This window comes from Maniola jurtina, chromosome 4, assembly GCF_905333055.1.
Source record: "Maniola jurtina chromosome 4, ilManJurt1.1, whole genome shotgun sequence".
Taxonomy (NCBI): domain Eukaryota; kingdom Metazoa; phylum Arthropoda; class Insecta; order Lepidoptera; family Nymphalidae; genus Maniola; species Maniola jurtina.
In genome coordinates, this window is record NC_060032.1 from 10,718,267 (window position 1) to 10,737,113 (window position 18,847).

The 18,847-nt window shown below is 36.1% G+C and overlaps 1 protein-coding gene across 1 annotated transcript in view; it reads right to left on the reverse strand.

Annotated features, from left to right (window-relative positions):
• Nucleotides 1-18,847, reverse strand: part of LOC123864195 (nose resistant to fluoxetine protein 6-like) — a 66,510-nt gene that overhangs the window by 33,993 nt on the left and 13,670 nt on the right. The window contains exon 2 of the mRNA XM_045904470.1: nt 7,285-7,616. Coding sequence (XP_045760426.1) covers nt 7,285-7,519 — 235 coding nt within the window. The 5' untranslated portion in view covers nt 7,520-7,616. The remainder of the gene's footprint in view (nt 1-7,284; nt 7,617-18,847) is intronic.

Below are 18,847 nucleotides of genomic sequence, written 5' to 3' on the forward strand. Positions count from 1 at the left end.
TGTCTGTCTGTTTGAAAAGGCTAATCTTTGGAACGGCTGAGCCGATTTTGACGGGATTTTTACAGACAAGTAGAGAATTGACCAGGGTGTAACATAGGCTACTTTTTTAACCGACTTTCAAAAAGGGAGTTGTGTTTTTCTACCTATGTACACCGAAATCTCCGAGCTTTCTGAACCGATTTGCGTCGTTTCTTTTTTAATCGATAGAGGAACTTTGCGACATTGTTTCATAAAAAATTTGGAGTCAACTCCTCAATCCTGATGCTGCAGGGGATCTGACCAATCCACGCGGGCGAAGCTGCGGGCATCAGCTAGTATACAATAAAAATCTTCAGACCAAGCACAATCAGTACGATGATTTTTCGAGGATAATGTCGCACCGACAATGCTCGGGCTGCAGGTAAAGAACGTTTCAAGATAGGATTAAACTTTCTTTTCGTGAATAAAATATTTCAATCGGAATATCAAATTGGAATTATATTGTCTCACAAAACGAAATATTTTGAAGTTGTACAGTGAATATACACGAATACGAACGAATCTGAATACTAAATTTTTCAAATAGAAACTCGTGAAATCTTTGTTTAAGATTTGTTTTGGTGTGAATCCAAGGTTTGAGATTCGAAAAAAAATGTATTTAATTTTATACAAGTGTAAATTAAAAATTTTCAACATCCCCGACAAGTGAAGGTTACAGTAACTAGAAAAGACCTGATAACTTTCAAACGGCTGAACTGATTTTCTTGCACTATTCCGCACCTACGATCTTAAGTATCTGAGTTTTCCAAAACATCATTTTCAAATAAATAATTATGTATTTAGGCAACGTCCGTCTTGACAGCTTGACATTTGTCAATTGACATAATATTATGAACCTAACGGTTATCTAACCTTCTTTTCTACAAGAAAACTAGAAAAGAGCTGATAACTCTTAAACGGCTGAACCAATTTTTGTGGATTATAGCTAAGAACACTCTCGATCAAGCCACCTTTCAAACAAAAAAAAGTAAATTAAAATCGGTTCATTCGTTTAGGCGCTACGATGCCACAGACAGATACACAGATACACAGATACACAGATACACAGATACACAGACACACAGATACACAGATACATACGTCAAACTTATAACACCCCTCTTTTTGGGTCGGGGGTTAAAAAGTGAAAATATTTGGACGGAAATTAAAGCATTAAAGAACTCCAAGTTTATGGATAGAACGGAAGCTCCATTCTATCACCTTAAATATAATACAAACCAATTTATACTAAAATATTTTAAGACCTCGCAGAATTATTTCTGTCTGGAATTTTTATAGAGTGAAGGTGAACTTTGAAAATTAAAATTTGAACTTATTGAATAGGTACCTACTTTGTTAGACTTCTATATAATATCACGATATTAATTTATCTATCTTACGTGTTCCAAGATGTACGCAACTTCATCTGTGTGGATTCAGGTTTTTAAATCCCGTGGGAAATCTACGATTTTCCGGGATAAAAATTAGCGTATGCCCATTACCGGCATGCATCTCTTTACGAAATTTCGTCAGAATAGGGTAAATGAATGAGCCGTAAAAAAGTAACAGACAAACAGACATCGATACAGGTCAAACACACATAGACGAGGTTAGTTAACTTATCCTTGGCATTACCAAAGCTAAATATGGTTCAAACAAAATATGTTGAATTTCGAAAACATATAAGGACTAAGGAGGTAAGTATATTTGATTCACAAACATCCTTTGACTAAAAAAAATTGTGTAAACCACACAAACCTTCAAAATTAAATGGTATATTAGTATCTTCGTTTAATAGGAAACATCCTTTAACTAATATTTATGAAATATGTACCAACAGATAAGTTTGCATATTAGGTAAGTAAGCTTATTTTTTGTAAGCGTAGTACCTACCCCAAACTAGTGGGAGTAATACACAACAAATGTAATGGATACTGTTATGGTATGGCCTGACCTCTGAATTAACACATAGGCTACTTTTTATCCCGAAAAATCAGAATTCCCGCGGGATTTTAAAAACCTGTATCCATGCAGATGAATAGTAGGCAGGTATCATCTAATAAGAGTACTCTCTAGTCGAGCGTGAGAACATGATCGAGATATATACCTACTCAAGAGCAAGATGGGTGCCGTGTGAACAGCGCGAAGCTTGGTTTTTTTGCAAATTAATTTTTTTTTTTTTAGAAATCAAAGATATCTGAAATAATTATTAAGTAAAGCTTGTCTTAAAGGTAATTTCGTCTTCAAGTTTCGTATTGCTAAGCAATTAACATGGTTTATTTACACACAGTTGTTGCAAACCTGGCTTAATATATCTAGAGATGTTTTAAGAATCATAACTTTTAAAATAAATATTATTTTACTATATAGATAATCGATAGATAAATCGATATCTGGCTTAGTTTTAGATATAAAACAATAAATAAATAAAGCAATAGTCGTAATACGTTTGTATGTAGAAACGCGTAAGAAGTGTAAACCTAAGGAAATAAACGAACACGAACTGTGGGTTCACAACCTAAATCGCTGGCGGCACGCCTTCTGCAAGCAATTTTTTTTTTGCTGAACGCGCACGTGACTCGTTCACGGTTACATAATTAGTCATGGAAAGGCATTTACTACGCACGTTTGTAAGCATTCAGGTCAATAGTCTTTAGACACTTTTGTTGATAAAGTAGGTAAGTAGTGCTTAAGATTTGACCATAGATTTTAACACTTTCAATGCAATAAGTGACGCAGATGGCAGAGTAAGTCACTTTTTAGGTTCCTGTACTAAGGGTGCCAATGGACCCCCGTTGGCACCCTTAGGATATCACTAAGCCTCCGCTGTCTGTCCGTCCGTCCGTGTAACTGTCAGTGGGTTGTATCTCGTGAACTGTATTGGGTAAGTAGAGACTCGTAACTTTCACAGAATGTGTTTCTATTACTTACCGCTGTAACTAATAGGCATTATCCCAATTATAAGTTAGATGCGGATGAAAACTAACTAAGTATTAGCTATACATCCTATACCAGCTACGCCGCGCGCTGGTGCATAGCCTACCAGCGTTCTAACGAGGGACATGTTGTCGATTACATAATTAGACACGGAGAGGCACTCACCTACTATGAGAGACTACAGAGTAAACGAGGTCACCCATCCTGCTATCGACTAGATTCAACGACGCCTAAAAACAGACAGGAATTAATAAAATTGTACGGAATGATATAATATAACTAGAGGATGCCCGCGGCTTCGCCCGCACGGATTATGGTTTTTTAAATCCCATAGGAACTCTTTGAATTTTCCGGGATAAAAGTAGCCTATGTCCTTTCCTGGGATGTATCCCATATCTGTACCAAATTTCATTAAAATCGGTTCAGCGGTTGGGCTGTGAAAACGTAGCAGACAGACAGACACACTTTCGCATTTATAATATTATAGTATGGATTGGATGAAAACTACCAACCAAGTATATACAAATATACAACCAAGTATTAGCTATACCTACATCCTATACCTACGCTGCGCGCCGGTGCACAGCCTACCGGCGTTCTAACGAGAGACTTGTTGTGGATTACATAATTGGACACGGAGAGGCACTTACTATGCGCAATTACAGAGTAAACGAGGTCAATGATCTTTTAGACCTATTTCATTGCGTAATTATTCTTAATAAAGTTTTAATTCACATTAAACCTTCGTAGGCCGCTAAGGAAAATTTTTACGATCGTTCAGCATGAAGCGTTGCGTAAAGAACCTTATGGCCGTAAAAATAAAATACAGAATACATAAATTTTAAGTAACGTGCACTGCGCACAATATTGTACTGGATTACAATTTAGTATTGTAATAAGAAGGTCACGAACTCTACGTTGCTGCTATTTAGTCCGCGCCTAGTGTACTGATCTAAATCTAAGTAAGTGCTGCTAACATTCGAAATGTTGGTGCAAATGAGGAAATAATGAATATTTTATCAGGTTTTGTATTTATTATGATTACGATTTTATAGTGATTGCTCGCATTGCATAAAGAATATACGTTTTAACAGACACGTTTTAACAGGGCTCTCTCCGTCACTCGTTTCCACTCGTTTCATATAATCGTAGTTCCAATTTCATTTGAATATTAAGCAACCAAAGTCCATGAAATTTTGCAGACATATTCTAGAAACTAATATCTGTGTCTGTGGTGTTTTAGATTTTTCTAAAAATATGTAGTTTTAAAATTACAGGGGCTCAAAGATTTGTATGAAAATTTTAAGACCGCGTAACTTTGAAACCGAATATTTTAACAGAAATCTGGAAAACCACAGACATAGATATTAGTTTCTAGAATATATGTGCAAAATTTCATGGACTTTGGTTGCTTAATATTCAAATGAAATTGGAACTACGATTGTATGAAACGAGTGGAAACGAGTGACGGAGAGAGCCCTCTTAAAGAACAAAATAAAAGATCTCGGAAAAACTATAGGTAGGTTATTTTCCAAGTTGATTCTACAAAATCTCAACTTTTAATGACAACAAAGTTCCCTTGCCAAATAATTCAAATAGAAAACCAGAACTTAAATATAAAACAAAGTAGTATTCTGTTTGATTTTACGAAATCGTGGAGTTTAACTGTACCTACCTATCGTGTGGTGTAAAGTATAAAGTGGTGATAGTCTAGTGGTTAAATCGTCCACTTCCTGTTCGGGAGGTCGGGGGTTCGATATCGGATTAAATGATTGAATATCATTTGCTTTAACGGTGCAGGAAAACATCGTGGGGAAATCTGAACTGCATGCCTGAGAGTTCTACATAATATTCTCGAAGGTGTGTGAAGTTTGCCAATCCGCACATGGCCATGCAACGTTGCGAACTATGGCCTAAATAAACCCTGTTCCCAGTTGTGGGTCGGTAATGGGTTAATCACGATGACGATGATGATTTTAGCCATATAATATTATTTAAGATAGTTAGCTGATTAAAATATGAAGCTAGAGCATAGGATAAAAAGAATTATTTAGGTTTTTGGCGCGTTATCTAGCTTAGGCGTTATCTATTTTGTGTGATTTATTTGATGGTTTATTCTTTCAGAAAATATTTATACACCATTGACAGTAGTAGCACGTAGTAGCTACAAGAAAAGGGTCGTATTAGTATGGACCACAGAAATCGGAATAAGAGTAGAAATGTTATAGAAGCGTAAAACTATTATTGTCCCGCCTGCTACGATGAGCATAGATCTGTGGCACAAATGTACCTAGATAAAATTTATCTACATGGGGATCGGGATGTGACTTATTTGCATAGCTTTTGTTTGTGCTAGATATATGTTCTTTCGAATTAATTTTGTACATTTTTATATGGGCGGGTTGCTCAAAATCGGTGACACAGTCCTTATATTAAAGATCACAGGGAGTATTTCTTATCAACATAACTGGTTTCCACTCAAAATGAGAAGAGTATTCACCATAGTCTATCACGCTGGTCAAGTGTGGATCGGTAGACTTCACACACTTTTGAAAACATTTTGGAAAACTCTCAGGCATGCAGGAGATGCCTGTTGAGATGTTCTCCTCTACTGTTAAGGCAAATGATACATATTTGCATAAAACGCACGTAACTCCGAAAAGTCAGAGGTGCGTACTCAGGATCAAAACCTAGACCCTTGAGTAGGAGGCCGACGTCATAGGCTATCACCGCTTTTTTCTATTACTTGCTATTTCTATTACTTCACCAATTTAGAGTTCTGTGGTATAGGCCTAGAACGCAATCTAACTTGGATCCGGCTGTGCGGTCTCAAGAGTATTATATAATCGCACCTACGTACCAGCGGCGCTACGTTACCTACCGTGGAAATACATATTTTTCATAAAGCTTCAATAGTAGTATTACGGCTTCACCCACAATAGGTCAATGTATATTGAATGGATACATCGGCGAAGATACGGTCTAGTTACTCATAGAAATTAGAATATAATGTGTACCTAGCTGGATTATCGCGGTAACCTAGCTGTAACATTCTAAAATCGGTTCGACCCGAAATTTCATATTATATGTAGATCATATTATGTCAGCTTATTTCCTAAGATTTCTCAATATGAGCAGAGTGAAATAGAGTGAGGGAACTCTTGATTTGATCCTGAATTGACGATATGTTGAATATTAGGTAATGGGCGACATGAAATCAAAGAAAAATAGGCTATTTATAGGCTACCAAGCGTCAAATGTAGGAACATTTTGACGCCTGCCATTAACAGCGAAACCTTGATGTTTTCGAAGTCTCCTCTATCGTAAACTGTGGTATTAGTAAATTCAAAATACCGTAACCTATCCTACCATATGGAGATTTTTGTTATCAGTTACCACCGTTTAACATTGAGGTACCTACTTGTACCTATCACTATTAATATAATCAAAGAAATATACTTAGTCTAGACAAAATTACTTTAAGTACCTAACTTGTGTATTTTAGTCTATTTTAGTATTTTGCAACACTCATAAACCTAAGTAGGTGCAAAGTTATCTAGGCTATCTAAAGACGTAAACAAGCAATTAAAGCTTAGGTTTACTAGAAATCCTTAACCTAGATATTTACAAATAAAATTAACTAGTGAGTGATTTAAGATACATAATAATAGCTAATGTAGCCTATTATTAGATAGATTCATTAGGTATTATTAGGTAATACCACTTAACAGAGACGTAAACAGAAGTTCTGTTTACATTAGAACAACCTTTGGCATTTGGACTCGCCTGCTGTATTTCATGTTCTAATGGGCCGATTTTACTAGGCTGTCAGTGCAGTATATAAGTCTGAATGTGTGCTAACGAACTGTAAAGTTTCGTGGCTATGGCTGGTGGTTTTCGGGTGCTGCGCGCAAAATAGGTGGTATTCAGTCAGATTTTTTTACAAAAAAAAATTTGGTGAAAGCTAACTATTCGGAAGGTCCGAGTTTCGATTCTGTGTGTTTTAAACAAGTATATATGTATATTGTATAACTTGCTTTCAGTGAGAATATTATGTCGTCGTATGCCTATGAGTTTTCCATAATGTTCTCAAATGTGTGTGAATACTGAAGTAACTGAAGTAACAGTACTGAAGTCTGCCAATCCGCACTTGGATAGCGTGTTGGACTATAATACCTTAGTCCACCACAAACGGACCTCTTTCAGAAGGTAAAGGGTTTATAACAATATGGCATAATTCTGAGAGATCCTTTGGCCGGTAATTGATTGAAGTGACGATGATGATGACGATGAATATTGTTGATTCTTACACAAATAGGTACTACTTACTTTTAGAAGCCCACAGCGACCCGTCGTTCAAAGCAGTAATGTACTGCCTCAAATCGGTCTCGCACTCCTGAGGCACTGTGTGGTTCCCATTCAGAATATCCAGCCAGTCGTGATGGTCCAGGAGGCCTTTCATCCATGCCATCCGAGAGCTAGTCACACCGGTGTTGTTCACTTTCCCACTTACGACACACACCAACACAAATAATGTCACTACGAACATGTTTGTTTTATACATCGTACGGGTTTCTTAATTATTATTAACACATTGCCAATTCGTTCCAATAAGCTATCAATCCGTGAAGGCTGTTACGATTTCACACACATCGCAATATCTGAAACAAAAATGGAAACGCATAAGTGTGTGTTTGCAAAAGTTGTTTATTACATACAGTAATTAAAATATATTAGCTGTGAAATATTTATACGGTCAGGTACAAATTTATTTATTATTTAGCAAAAAAAATAGAAAATCTAGAAAACTTCAGCAGGTAGTACCTAAGTACCAACCTAGTCAGCATTATTATAATTTAATTTAACCACATTTCAGGGCTTCTGGAAGAAATCTCGCCAGTACAGATAAGTTGTCCTTCATGAACATATTTGTCATTGTATGTGTATGTTTGTTTTAAGCATCAATAAATAAATACAAATAAAAATGAAAAGAATACAAATTAGTGAAGTACATTGTTATAAATACTTCTAGATATTTTTGGGTAATTTGGAGTGAAACTTGTGTACTGTGGGTAAGCATTAATAAATTAGCAACAAAAAAATACCTAAGTCGCATTTTCCAATTATGAAAATAACATATTTTCAGTCAAGAAATGTTTTTTTTTGTTTACCCAGTTAAAATTAAGTTATAATAGAGACACAGGGTAGAGTTTCTTCAGTAATTTCAGTCAGTCATCTAATAGGTACCTACTAAAACTTCTGTTTTAGAAGCAAGCGTTGACATTAACAGTAACAAAAGCATCCGAACTCCAAAGAATAACTTATTTTTCACACATGTGAACAAAATAAATGACTCTACCTACTCAGCATGTAAATACGAGATTGCAACTTTTCACTTTGCGAGTCATTTTTAAGTGAATTTTTTGACATTCTAGTGCGGAGAATTTTCCGATACCTACTCGTACTTAGGTACTTACCTACCAAACGTTGCCAGTTCGTAGTACAAAGTGTTAAGTACTTTCTTACGCTTCAACTTTCAAAAGAATTTTCAATTTACATCCCAGAACTAGGCCAAAACACTTCAAAGGATATAATTAATTCCAATTGTAACTATTTTTTACACTAACCAGTTAAATTAAAGAAACACAAAATTTTGAGAGTTGAAAGAATAGGATTAAGTATTGAGGTATAAGTACGCCTTACAAATCCATATTTTTATATTAAGTATTGTCTTTGAAACATTTTATCATATAATTTTCAGTCCTGAAAATGAACATCTCGCGGGTCTTGCGCCGCCTGCAGGTCTAGTGGCCTCGAGTAATAGGTATAACCTAAATTGCACTTGAAACTACCGGTAAACCGGTCTTAGAGAAAAGCATTTGTTTGAACCGTTTACATAACGCATTATTGTTGTAGTATATTTGGCAATACACTGAACTGAACTATACAAGGTACGCTGGAAGAGGTATTCCACATCACTACACTTAAGTAATTCCGAGTATGCTCACATGATGCCTGCTGCTATGAGTGCCAAAATGGCGAAAACAGTTGCTTTAAAAACATGCCGGCAATCGCAAGTCCAGCGTGTATTAGTAGAGGTCAGTGATATAATATGATTAACATAATATCACATAACGGCGGCTGTCAATAAACCTAATTCTGAGAGAAATCACACGCGTTGACGTTTGGCAATGCTTACACTAGTCATTACATACTGTGTGTAATGTATTATTATTAAAATTAGTTACATAATTAATTAGCGCGGACATAATTTTTATAGGAAAGTTGTTTGCACGAGTATTTAGGCATATTCTTATAGAATATAGAACAAGTGTAAATTAAAAATTTTCAACACCCCCGACACCCCCGACAAATCATTTTCAAATAAATAATTATGTAGGCAACGTCCATCTTGACAGCTTGACATTTGTCAATTGACATAATATTATGAACCTAACGGTTATGTAACCTTCTTTTCTACAAGAAAACTAGAAAAGAGCTGATAACTCTTAAACGGCTGAACCAATTTTTTTGGATGATAGCTAAGAACACTCTCGATCAAGCCACCTTTCAAACAAAAAAAACTAAATTAAAATCGGTTCATTCGTTTAGGCGCTACGATGCCACAGACAGATACACAGATACACAGATACACAGACACACAGATACACAGATACACACGTCAAACTTATAACACCCCTCTTTTTGGGTCGGGGGTTAAAAACTAGCTGAGCCCGGTCAGGCTTCGCGTTGGCACAGTCCAATACTATCATATTAGAGGAAGGGATTTTAATCAATTAGGGAAGTAAATAATTCCACTTTCCGAGAAAACTTCACGATTAAATGTATGTATATCTATAGTAACACTCTTACATCGAAATAAAGCGATACTTATGTAAAAAATTCATGTCAATCCATGGACTATTTTTCGAGTTTTGCGGACACAAACATACGGAAGCTTTTTTGCATATAATATAGTCGTATTATAACTAGCGAGTAGCGACCCGCCTCAGCTTCGCACGGATAGCTTGCAGCTTGGCTATAGAACTATCTTGCTGTCTTGTTCGTGAATAATATACGTATTATTATCACTAGGAATGAAAAATACCCCTACTAACACTATTGTCTTCTTTGTACGTAAAGCCTCTTTCTTATCATTACAGCGTTATAAAAGAAACATAAGATGAACTCGATAACATGTTTCTTTTGTGAACAAACATTGTGCACATTTCCTTACAAAAGTAATAAAAGAGTGCGAACAAAAGAAAATTATAAAGCTTGTGGCAAGCTGACCTCTGATGATAATAATTAAAAATGGACAATGGGAATTTGTTGGTCCTATGGCAGGCGAACATAAAGGACTGGCTTTGAGAACCCTCCATACTTATTAGTTATTACAAATCCAGACCTCTTGGGCGTAGCAATGAGCGCTGTAAGAGATCAAATTATTGGGGGCCGGGAAATTTTTAATTCGCGGGTCTTGGATCTGGTCTCATTTAACCGAGTTACTGAACTACGCAGTACAACACACAGTCACAGTAGTAATCGAGTTACTTAACGAGTGGCTTAATCAAGAGTGTTCTTAGCTATAAATCCAAGAAAATCGTTTCAGCCGTTTGAAAGTTATCAGCTCTTTTCTAGTTACTGTAACCTTCACTTGTATAATTTTTTAATTTACACTAGTATCTATTCTTCTGCGGATCCCTCTGATGCACCAATTTCTAGATATAGGGTATTGCAGTCACGCGCTAACTAATTAAAAAATATGTCATAGAAAGATAGCTCAGTTAACAGGTCCGCTTTTCTTGGCTTTTAAACAAAAACTGTATAAGAACAAGAAACTCATCAGCGGAACTTTTACGTTCACAACTGCACTGCACCCGCATGAGTCTTACTTCTATAACATCTTTTGCTTTTAAATAGTTGTGTGATAATAATATAGCTTGTAATAAATAGACCTAGGTACATAAACATATACTCATGAAATGAAAGTTTATTGGACCCTGAGATACATGTTTTCAAACTTACTTCGGGGATCCCGGCACAATAAATTTTGATTTTCATTTCACTTATGTATGTTATTATTATACCATTTCACGTTACCTAATCTATAACTTATACTAATAAATAAAATAATGAAGTGTCTGTGATTTCGGAATAACTACCTCATATTAAGCTCATATTATGGTTATTTGAACTGTACCATAACGACCATAACTGAATCGCACGTTCTTAAACTACGTGTTTGCCTGTCTGTCTGTTTGCCTGTCTGTCTGGCTGTTTGAACGGGCTAATCTTCGGAACGGCTGAACCTATTTTGACGGAATTTTCACAGACAAGCAGAGAATTAACCAAGGAGTGACATAGGCTATTTCCGAGATTTCTGAACCGATTTGCCTATTTTTTTTTTTATCGATAAAGAAACTTTGCGACATTGTTCCATAAAAGATATGGATTCCAACTCCTGATGCTGCAGGGGACCTGGCCTACGGGATTTTTAAAAACCTAAATCCACGCGGGCGAAGCTGCGGGCGTCATTTAGTATAAAAATATTTTTATTAAAATCGTAGCTAGTCTCGTTTCTATTTTATTACCCCCGACCAAAAAAGAGGGGTGTTATAAGTTTGACGTGTTGTAACGACCCTAGATTTTACACCAAAGTGTTAAAAAAATATATAAAAATAGTATTAAAATTTTTGCTTTAATTTTATCAAAATCAGGTCAGTGAATACTTGTAGAGATGTACTTACACATACGAACATAAAATTAATTCCTTTAGACGTTTTAATCTTAATGTGGGCCGTCCGCATTTTCGAAAAGAGGCAAACACCGTTTGGCATGTCGGTGATGCAGCGGCGCGATCGACCGCGGTCGAATTGCGTCGCGAACGATGTGTGCGCGGGCGTTCGTGCTCGAGAGTCGAAATCAAAACGTGAACGACGTAACCCCACGGCGGGACCGCGTGCGTTTGCATCGGCGGCGGTGTCTGTGTGGACGTCGTAACGCACGGAGATAATCAATTTGTTTAACTTCTGTACTGGGGCGATACATAAAGTTTATATTAAAGAATACTGAACACGGACCAAGTTGGTGCTTGGAGAGAAACACTCTAAGCAAATATTCTAATAGAAGGGACCACTTTAATTACACAGATATATTTGTTATATAGGGGCGATACCTCCTAAGATCTAAAAGCGATTTATGTTTGAACTGTTGACGACGTGGCTGCTCAGGCGGGGAGAACCGCGTGTCCTCCGGATGTTCGGTGATCTTTGCTTGAAATGGCTTTCGGTGATATTATCTAACTATCTGACATATGACAGAGCGCGTTGGAAGAAACTTATGCGAGGGAGAACCCTGGTGCCTTTGATGCTTTGTCAATCCTAACTAAGGAGAGCCCTAGTGTCTTAGGCGCTTTGTGAATCCTTTGCTGAGATGATTCTAATGTGCTTTAATAACAGACTGACCACAGAGGGCAGGTAATGTTGCTGTTCTGTTTGTATTCTGACATTTGTTGGAATACTTAACCGCCTTGTGGTGGTTACCCAATATTAATAACATACACATACAAAATTACGCTAATGCATATATACTGAAGGTTGGGTTAAGGCCTGTGGATATTCCCGCAGTGAGTCTGACCCGTCCTTGAAACCTATTACAGGTCTGTAGTGGGAGGGCACCACTATAAAAATGCTATTTCAGCTTCGGCTGCAACGTGGGATCATAAGTGGCACGCACCACTTCCTAAAGTATGCTTGCATACGCTGCGCTGTTTATTTGGATGATGACGTGTGTGGGGGGGGGGGGGGGGGGGGAGCTACTGTTCATTGGTATTTTATGTGCCATATTGATCTCTTGATTTATCGAGGGTCCCAGTATGACGATGGGATACCAAGGGAAGGCAGAAGCTCACCGTACGTGGCGTGGTGGAGCTACGTACCATCATTCACTCTAAACCCCTTTTACGCCAACTGGAGTGAATGATGCCGCACACAACTTCTTCCTTTACGAAGGAAGAAGCACACTCACACACACACACGTCTAATAAGTAGGGCTCTATATGAAGTGTTGTCTTGTAAGAGCAGTCTCATGATCCTTTCATATTCTAATACGTTCCTATGCGGAATACATATTTTGATTCTTGAACTAGCGTTTGTCTTATCAGACCAAATGCTAAATAAGTATTCATACACAAACAACACACTTTCAATACTCGAACTAAGTTCGCACTGGCAATAGTCTTGCCGGACCGAATGCATGAGAGATGTTATACGCAGACACACATTTTCAATACTTGAACTCCGTAAAGTCGTTTAAGTCTGATGAACTCATTATTTCCGACGCTCTAAAAGTTCTTGGTTTATTATGGACACAACATCACAAAGGGTCCTACCGCTATACGATACACGTGCCACTTTAACGAAATTGTTTTAAATGTAATCTTTAGAAAGATCCGAAGGAAAAATAGGGTAGAGTTTTTTTGGACCCCGTTAGTTCAGTTACAGTGTGTATGTGTGTATCTGTCTGTGGCATCGTAGCTCCTAAACTAATGAACCGATTTTAATTTAGTTTTTTTTTTGTTTGAAAGGTGGCTTGATCGAGAGTGTTCTTAGCCATAATTCAAGAAAATCGGTTCAGCCGTTTGAAAGTTATCATCTCTTTTCTAGTTATTACTGTAACCTTCACTTGTCGGGGGTGTTATAAATTTTTAATTTACACTTGTTAGGACTTTGTAATTTGAATTGCCTTTCTTCTCAATTAGGTACCTACTGGCTATGATTTTGCCTTTGCATTTTTTGAAGTAGGTGATGATGAAGTACTAGATGATCTTATAAAAAGTAACTGTTTTATGAGATCATAAGAATAAGATAATCCATTATTCTTCATAGAGCGCTGTTAGAATATAAAAACATCGTCTAACTATGCCGTAATAAGAAACTTACTCGCCTAGAGCTTGGAAGTTTCCATTAATTTTAATACCTACCGTGGCCTCAAAACCGTTTTCACACAATAATTACAGACTAAAACTAGATCAACATCATTTCTTTAGTGGATATTTATAGTTTAAATCACTTAACAAGTATCTGCTAAGGTATATTACCCTATTAATAACAGCGATTTAAATCCAGTGTTACAATTTTCTCAACGAGAATCAATATTAAAGTTACTTTGCCCTATTTACACGGTACATTGGATTGACGTGTTTTTTGCATCGATATAGGGAAGTGATATTGGCTACTTTTCCCGGGGAAAAAGGGTTCCTACGAGATAACTTAAATTCACACGCACAAAGTCGCCGTCTAAAAGTTTTTAGACATAGAGCTGACAGCTGCTATTTTCAAATCCATGGAACTAGCGTCGGAGTCACGGTGGCGTGAAAATCTCTCCATCACCACCAATATAATAAAATGCGAAAGTGTGTTTGTTTGTTAGTCCTTCAATAACGCCGTAACTAGCAATAGATAGGCGTACTTTTGTGCACGGATATAGTATGCGTAGTTAGAGATCTGGAGAGTGCATAATATGCTACTTTTGAATCTCCCGGAAAGTTCCTACGGAATTTTTAAAAACTTAAATCTACGCTGATTAAGTCGCAGGTACATAAATTTAAAACCGATTGTCACGTTTTCTGTTAATTTTATAAACAAACAAAGAAGCGAGATACTTAGGTATAATTTTCGTATGTACCCATTTGCCGAATACTTGTAAGACGTATTTTCTCTCGCTTCACCTCAACCCAGCGTGTTAATTGCGAAGGGATGTGTAACATTCAAAGAGTGTCACGCAGCTCCTTTATACCTACACATAATTTCATTAGTGACTGTAATCCATCCGCTCGTATCTACACACATTTGTTAATGAGTTCAGACTTAGATGTCATGGAAGAAATTCAGCAAGATTAATTAACGTGACAAAAAATCTGTTAAGGTAGAATTTCGTAGTCATATTGCTATAAAAACTTTTACTTCTTAAATAATGTTTTTTTTTCTAAGAAACCTCATACTTAATTATGTTAAAAACTTATTTAACAAGACCACAAGGTAAGATAAGACTGTTTTTTTTTACTTATAAAATAATCAATTTTACTAAAGATTTTAACCTTAGAACTTCGTTATATCTTCGTAATATTGAAAATTTATTTTTTAGAGCCATTCAAAAACGTACCTAATTATTTATTTACTTTATAATTAATTATACGAATATGAAAAAAGGGGTACTTAACCACCTGACAGTAAAACCCTTTATGTTATAAACGTTTATTTCAAGGCACAAAAAGTAGATATTGAAAAACAAGTTAAAAAAACCGGCCAAGTGCGAGTCAGACTCGTGCACTGGGGGTTCCGTATACGGGTATTTTTTCCGACGTTTTGCATAAATCAAAAACTATTATACATAAAAAATCTGTTTCAGAATATACAGGTAAAGCCCTTTCATATGATACCCCACTTGGTATAGTTATCTTATTTTGAAAATTGAAACGCATTTTTTTTAATGATGTAACCATAAGTTCGCGGTTTCAGATTTATTCCTGTACTTGTACTATAAGACCTACCTACCTACCAAATTTCATGATTCTAGGTCAACGGGAATTACACTATAAGTTTCTTGACAGACACGACGGATGGACGGACGGACGGACGGACAGACAGACAGACAGACAACAAAGTGATCCTATAAGGGTTCCGTTTTTTCTTTTGAGGTACGGAACTCTAAAAAAGATAATATTGAAAAACAGGCATCCACGAAAAGTGACACGTTGTGTTAGCGAAAAAAATTTAACGATATAATGGTTGTCGGTTGACACGCCGGGATTTGAAAAATGTAAGCTCACGAAACAAAAACAAAACAACGTCGTATTCAAATAAGGCCTCTGCGCTACGAAACAAAAGAAAAACTAAAGGTTAGACTTTTCTCGTTGCCTTGAAAGCGTGGAAATAAATTTAACGTGGAAAGAAGGCGGATATGAAACAAAAAGGAAAGCAGACGACTTGCGCTTTGAGCTAATTTCTTTTCTATTTCAGGGCAGATTTTTCAAAGATACTATAAAACTCCAGATAAGCAAAGCTCATACAATTGAATTTTACGAGCGTGCTTCAAAAAATGGCGACCCGTTTTCAGGGTTGAATAAACTTAAGTCACAGACATGACTTAAATTTATTCGATTGTGTCTTAGGTGTGTATAAGTTTGTGTTTTTAATTAATGGTAAAACAGCCAAGCTGACATATTAAATAGGTACAACAAGTCATATTATCAGGTCCAATTTTTTTAAAATATTGGTTTGTATTACATGCTTTAAAAAAATATTTTCACGCTTTTCTCTTGAAATTTTTCCTGAATTTTCTTTGCTATAAACCACACGGAGCCCGAGACCTTTCCAACGAATGCAAAACCGTGGAAATCGGTTCGTGCGTTATGGAGTTATAGCGTCAGGAAGGAAAACCCGACTTATTTTTATATAGTAAAAAAAAGATAACCGATACTACCTATAATAATTGTTCCTTGTCTAATTTATTATTCCTTGTATATTAATATTTGATTCGATTCGGTAAAAAAATCCATGCAATCCAGTACAGAATATCTTTCATTAACATTCAGAAGATTTCACGAGGCAAGTTTTCCTATATATTGTATTGTCATGATGATTTCATGATGATTTACTAGGGAAAAGTTGAAAGAGGCGGCTTTTAATAGAGAAGCTTTTCGGATGATGATCGCCAAACTTCGTTTCGAAGAAGGCACGCGATGATGATGATGTATTGTCATATAACATATTCATCTATGGAATCGGTAAGCCTAATCGTAAGTAATGGCAGGTCAACAGTTACTGAATACGACAAAGTTACTACTTGTATTAAGCAAAACGTACCTACCTACCTAGCTACTTAATTAACTAGCCACATATCATAATTCAATTATGATAGATTTCTCTATGAAACATTAAAATAACAACGCGGAATGGTAAAACTAAGTCTAAAATAAGTACAACTTTGTCCTAATTCATAAACGTCTGTACATTTTGCCCTTAAATGTTTTCTGATCCTATCTACAACTCGTTCACGTAACAGACGAGAAACGAGAACTTTGATTAGGTTTAATTCTTCCGCCGGCGTTCATTAGTATGACAATGGCAGTCTTAATCGAACGCCAATTAAACACTATTGGTGAGATTCAGCAATGCCTGCTGCTCGGAATACTAAATATGGAGTAAACAGATACATAGGTACGTTTTAAACTAAACTTCCTAAAAAAATGAATGATTGTAAAACAGAATTTTAGTTCGGAATAATCGTTTTTGTTCGTTTGTTATACCTAAGCGCAGGCCAATGCTATCGTTCTATGATACAGGATCGGGCTTTACCACAACAGCCAATTCTGCTGGACAAATTGATCAAAATATTATGATTGATTGTAATATGCGAAAAATATCAGTGTATGCATGAATTATTGATGTATTTTTATAATAAATACCTACTATGCATAACGTAGCGACACATTATACTTCTGTCAATGTGCTTGTTGTAAGCCTATCGGGAGACTACGCTCCCCAGGTAGGTACGTTAATTTACTACAAAATTTCAATGACTTTGATTGGCTAAATTAAAGTACGTTTGTATGGAGCACGCTAGGTAGGTATTTTCTAATAAATAGCAGATTTTTTGTATGTCATGTATATTTTGCACACGATGACACTTTCAGGCAGCTTGAGCCAACATGTTAATACTAAAAGATTAGACTACAAAAACAGAAAATATACTCGTATAAGTCGAAATGCTTAGCATGAAAATGAATTTATTGAAAATACGCCTTAATTTTTAGCTTTACGCCTAAAGCCATAATATAATTCCATTTCTGTTTATAAATCTTTCATAAAACAAACAAGAAGTTTGATTAGCTTTTGTTGTGAGCTTTGGCGTTGGTTAGCATGACAATGGCGGTCTTAATTGAACGTCAGTTAACGTTATTGGGGAGGTTTAGCTACGCAATATTGCGGTAGGATTAGCTAGCTAAAGTCAACAGGGACGTATTCCAATGATGGCAAACGGGAATCTAATATAGAACCGAACAGAACCATGACACTTTGAATAATAACTCCCTACCGTGAAGTCGGAGAGTTTTAATAATTTCTGTAGTAGGTGAAATTGGTATTACTTTTTTTAGGATATTTTTTCACTAGTATGAATAAACATAGGCATCTGCTAAAAGTATAATTCTAACATTTGCTGTTTACTTGACCTCATCTTTTTTCCCTGTCGACCTCTCGAGAACTAGGCGATTTTACGAGGGGTTGTTAAAATATTAATATGTAAAATATAACAAAATATGCCTGCCCCACAATTGATATTGGAATCACGTATCAAAGTTTACTTATTTAGAATTTACATGATAGCATTTTCTCAAATTGAAGCTTTTATAAGGAATAAGGATTATATTACTACTTTAAAGCTCCTTAAATTCTCATTCTGCAATTTGCTCGTACAAATTTAACGGCCGAAAGAATGATATATAAATGTTTCTAAATTTCTTTCGTTTAGGTATTTTAATAACAAAAGTATTAAGAATAAGAAATAAGCTGGAATATCTCTACAGAATGTGCCTACACGAATAAATGTATGCGAGTTAATGAAAGCTGTAATCCCCGACAAGCGTTGCAATGCGACTCGCACGCCATCTAAGGTGTTTGCTTTATTGTACGAAACCTTTCCGCAATTTCCAACTGAAACTGTACTAAGTTTCACCGCAGTCGGATGGATTGTATAAAAAATGCATAAGGGACAAATAAACAAAGATACGTTCAGAAATATATTTTTTCTTAGCTAGTTGAAAAATACATACTATCGAAAATTTCGTCATCGGCAGTGAAGGGACTGTGGTCGTTACCGTAACGGACTA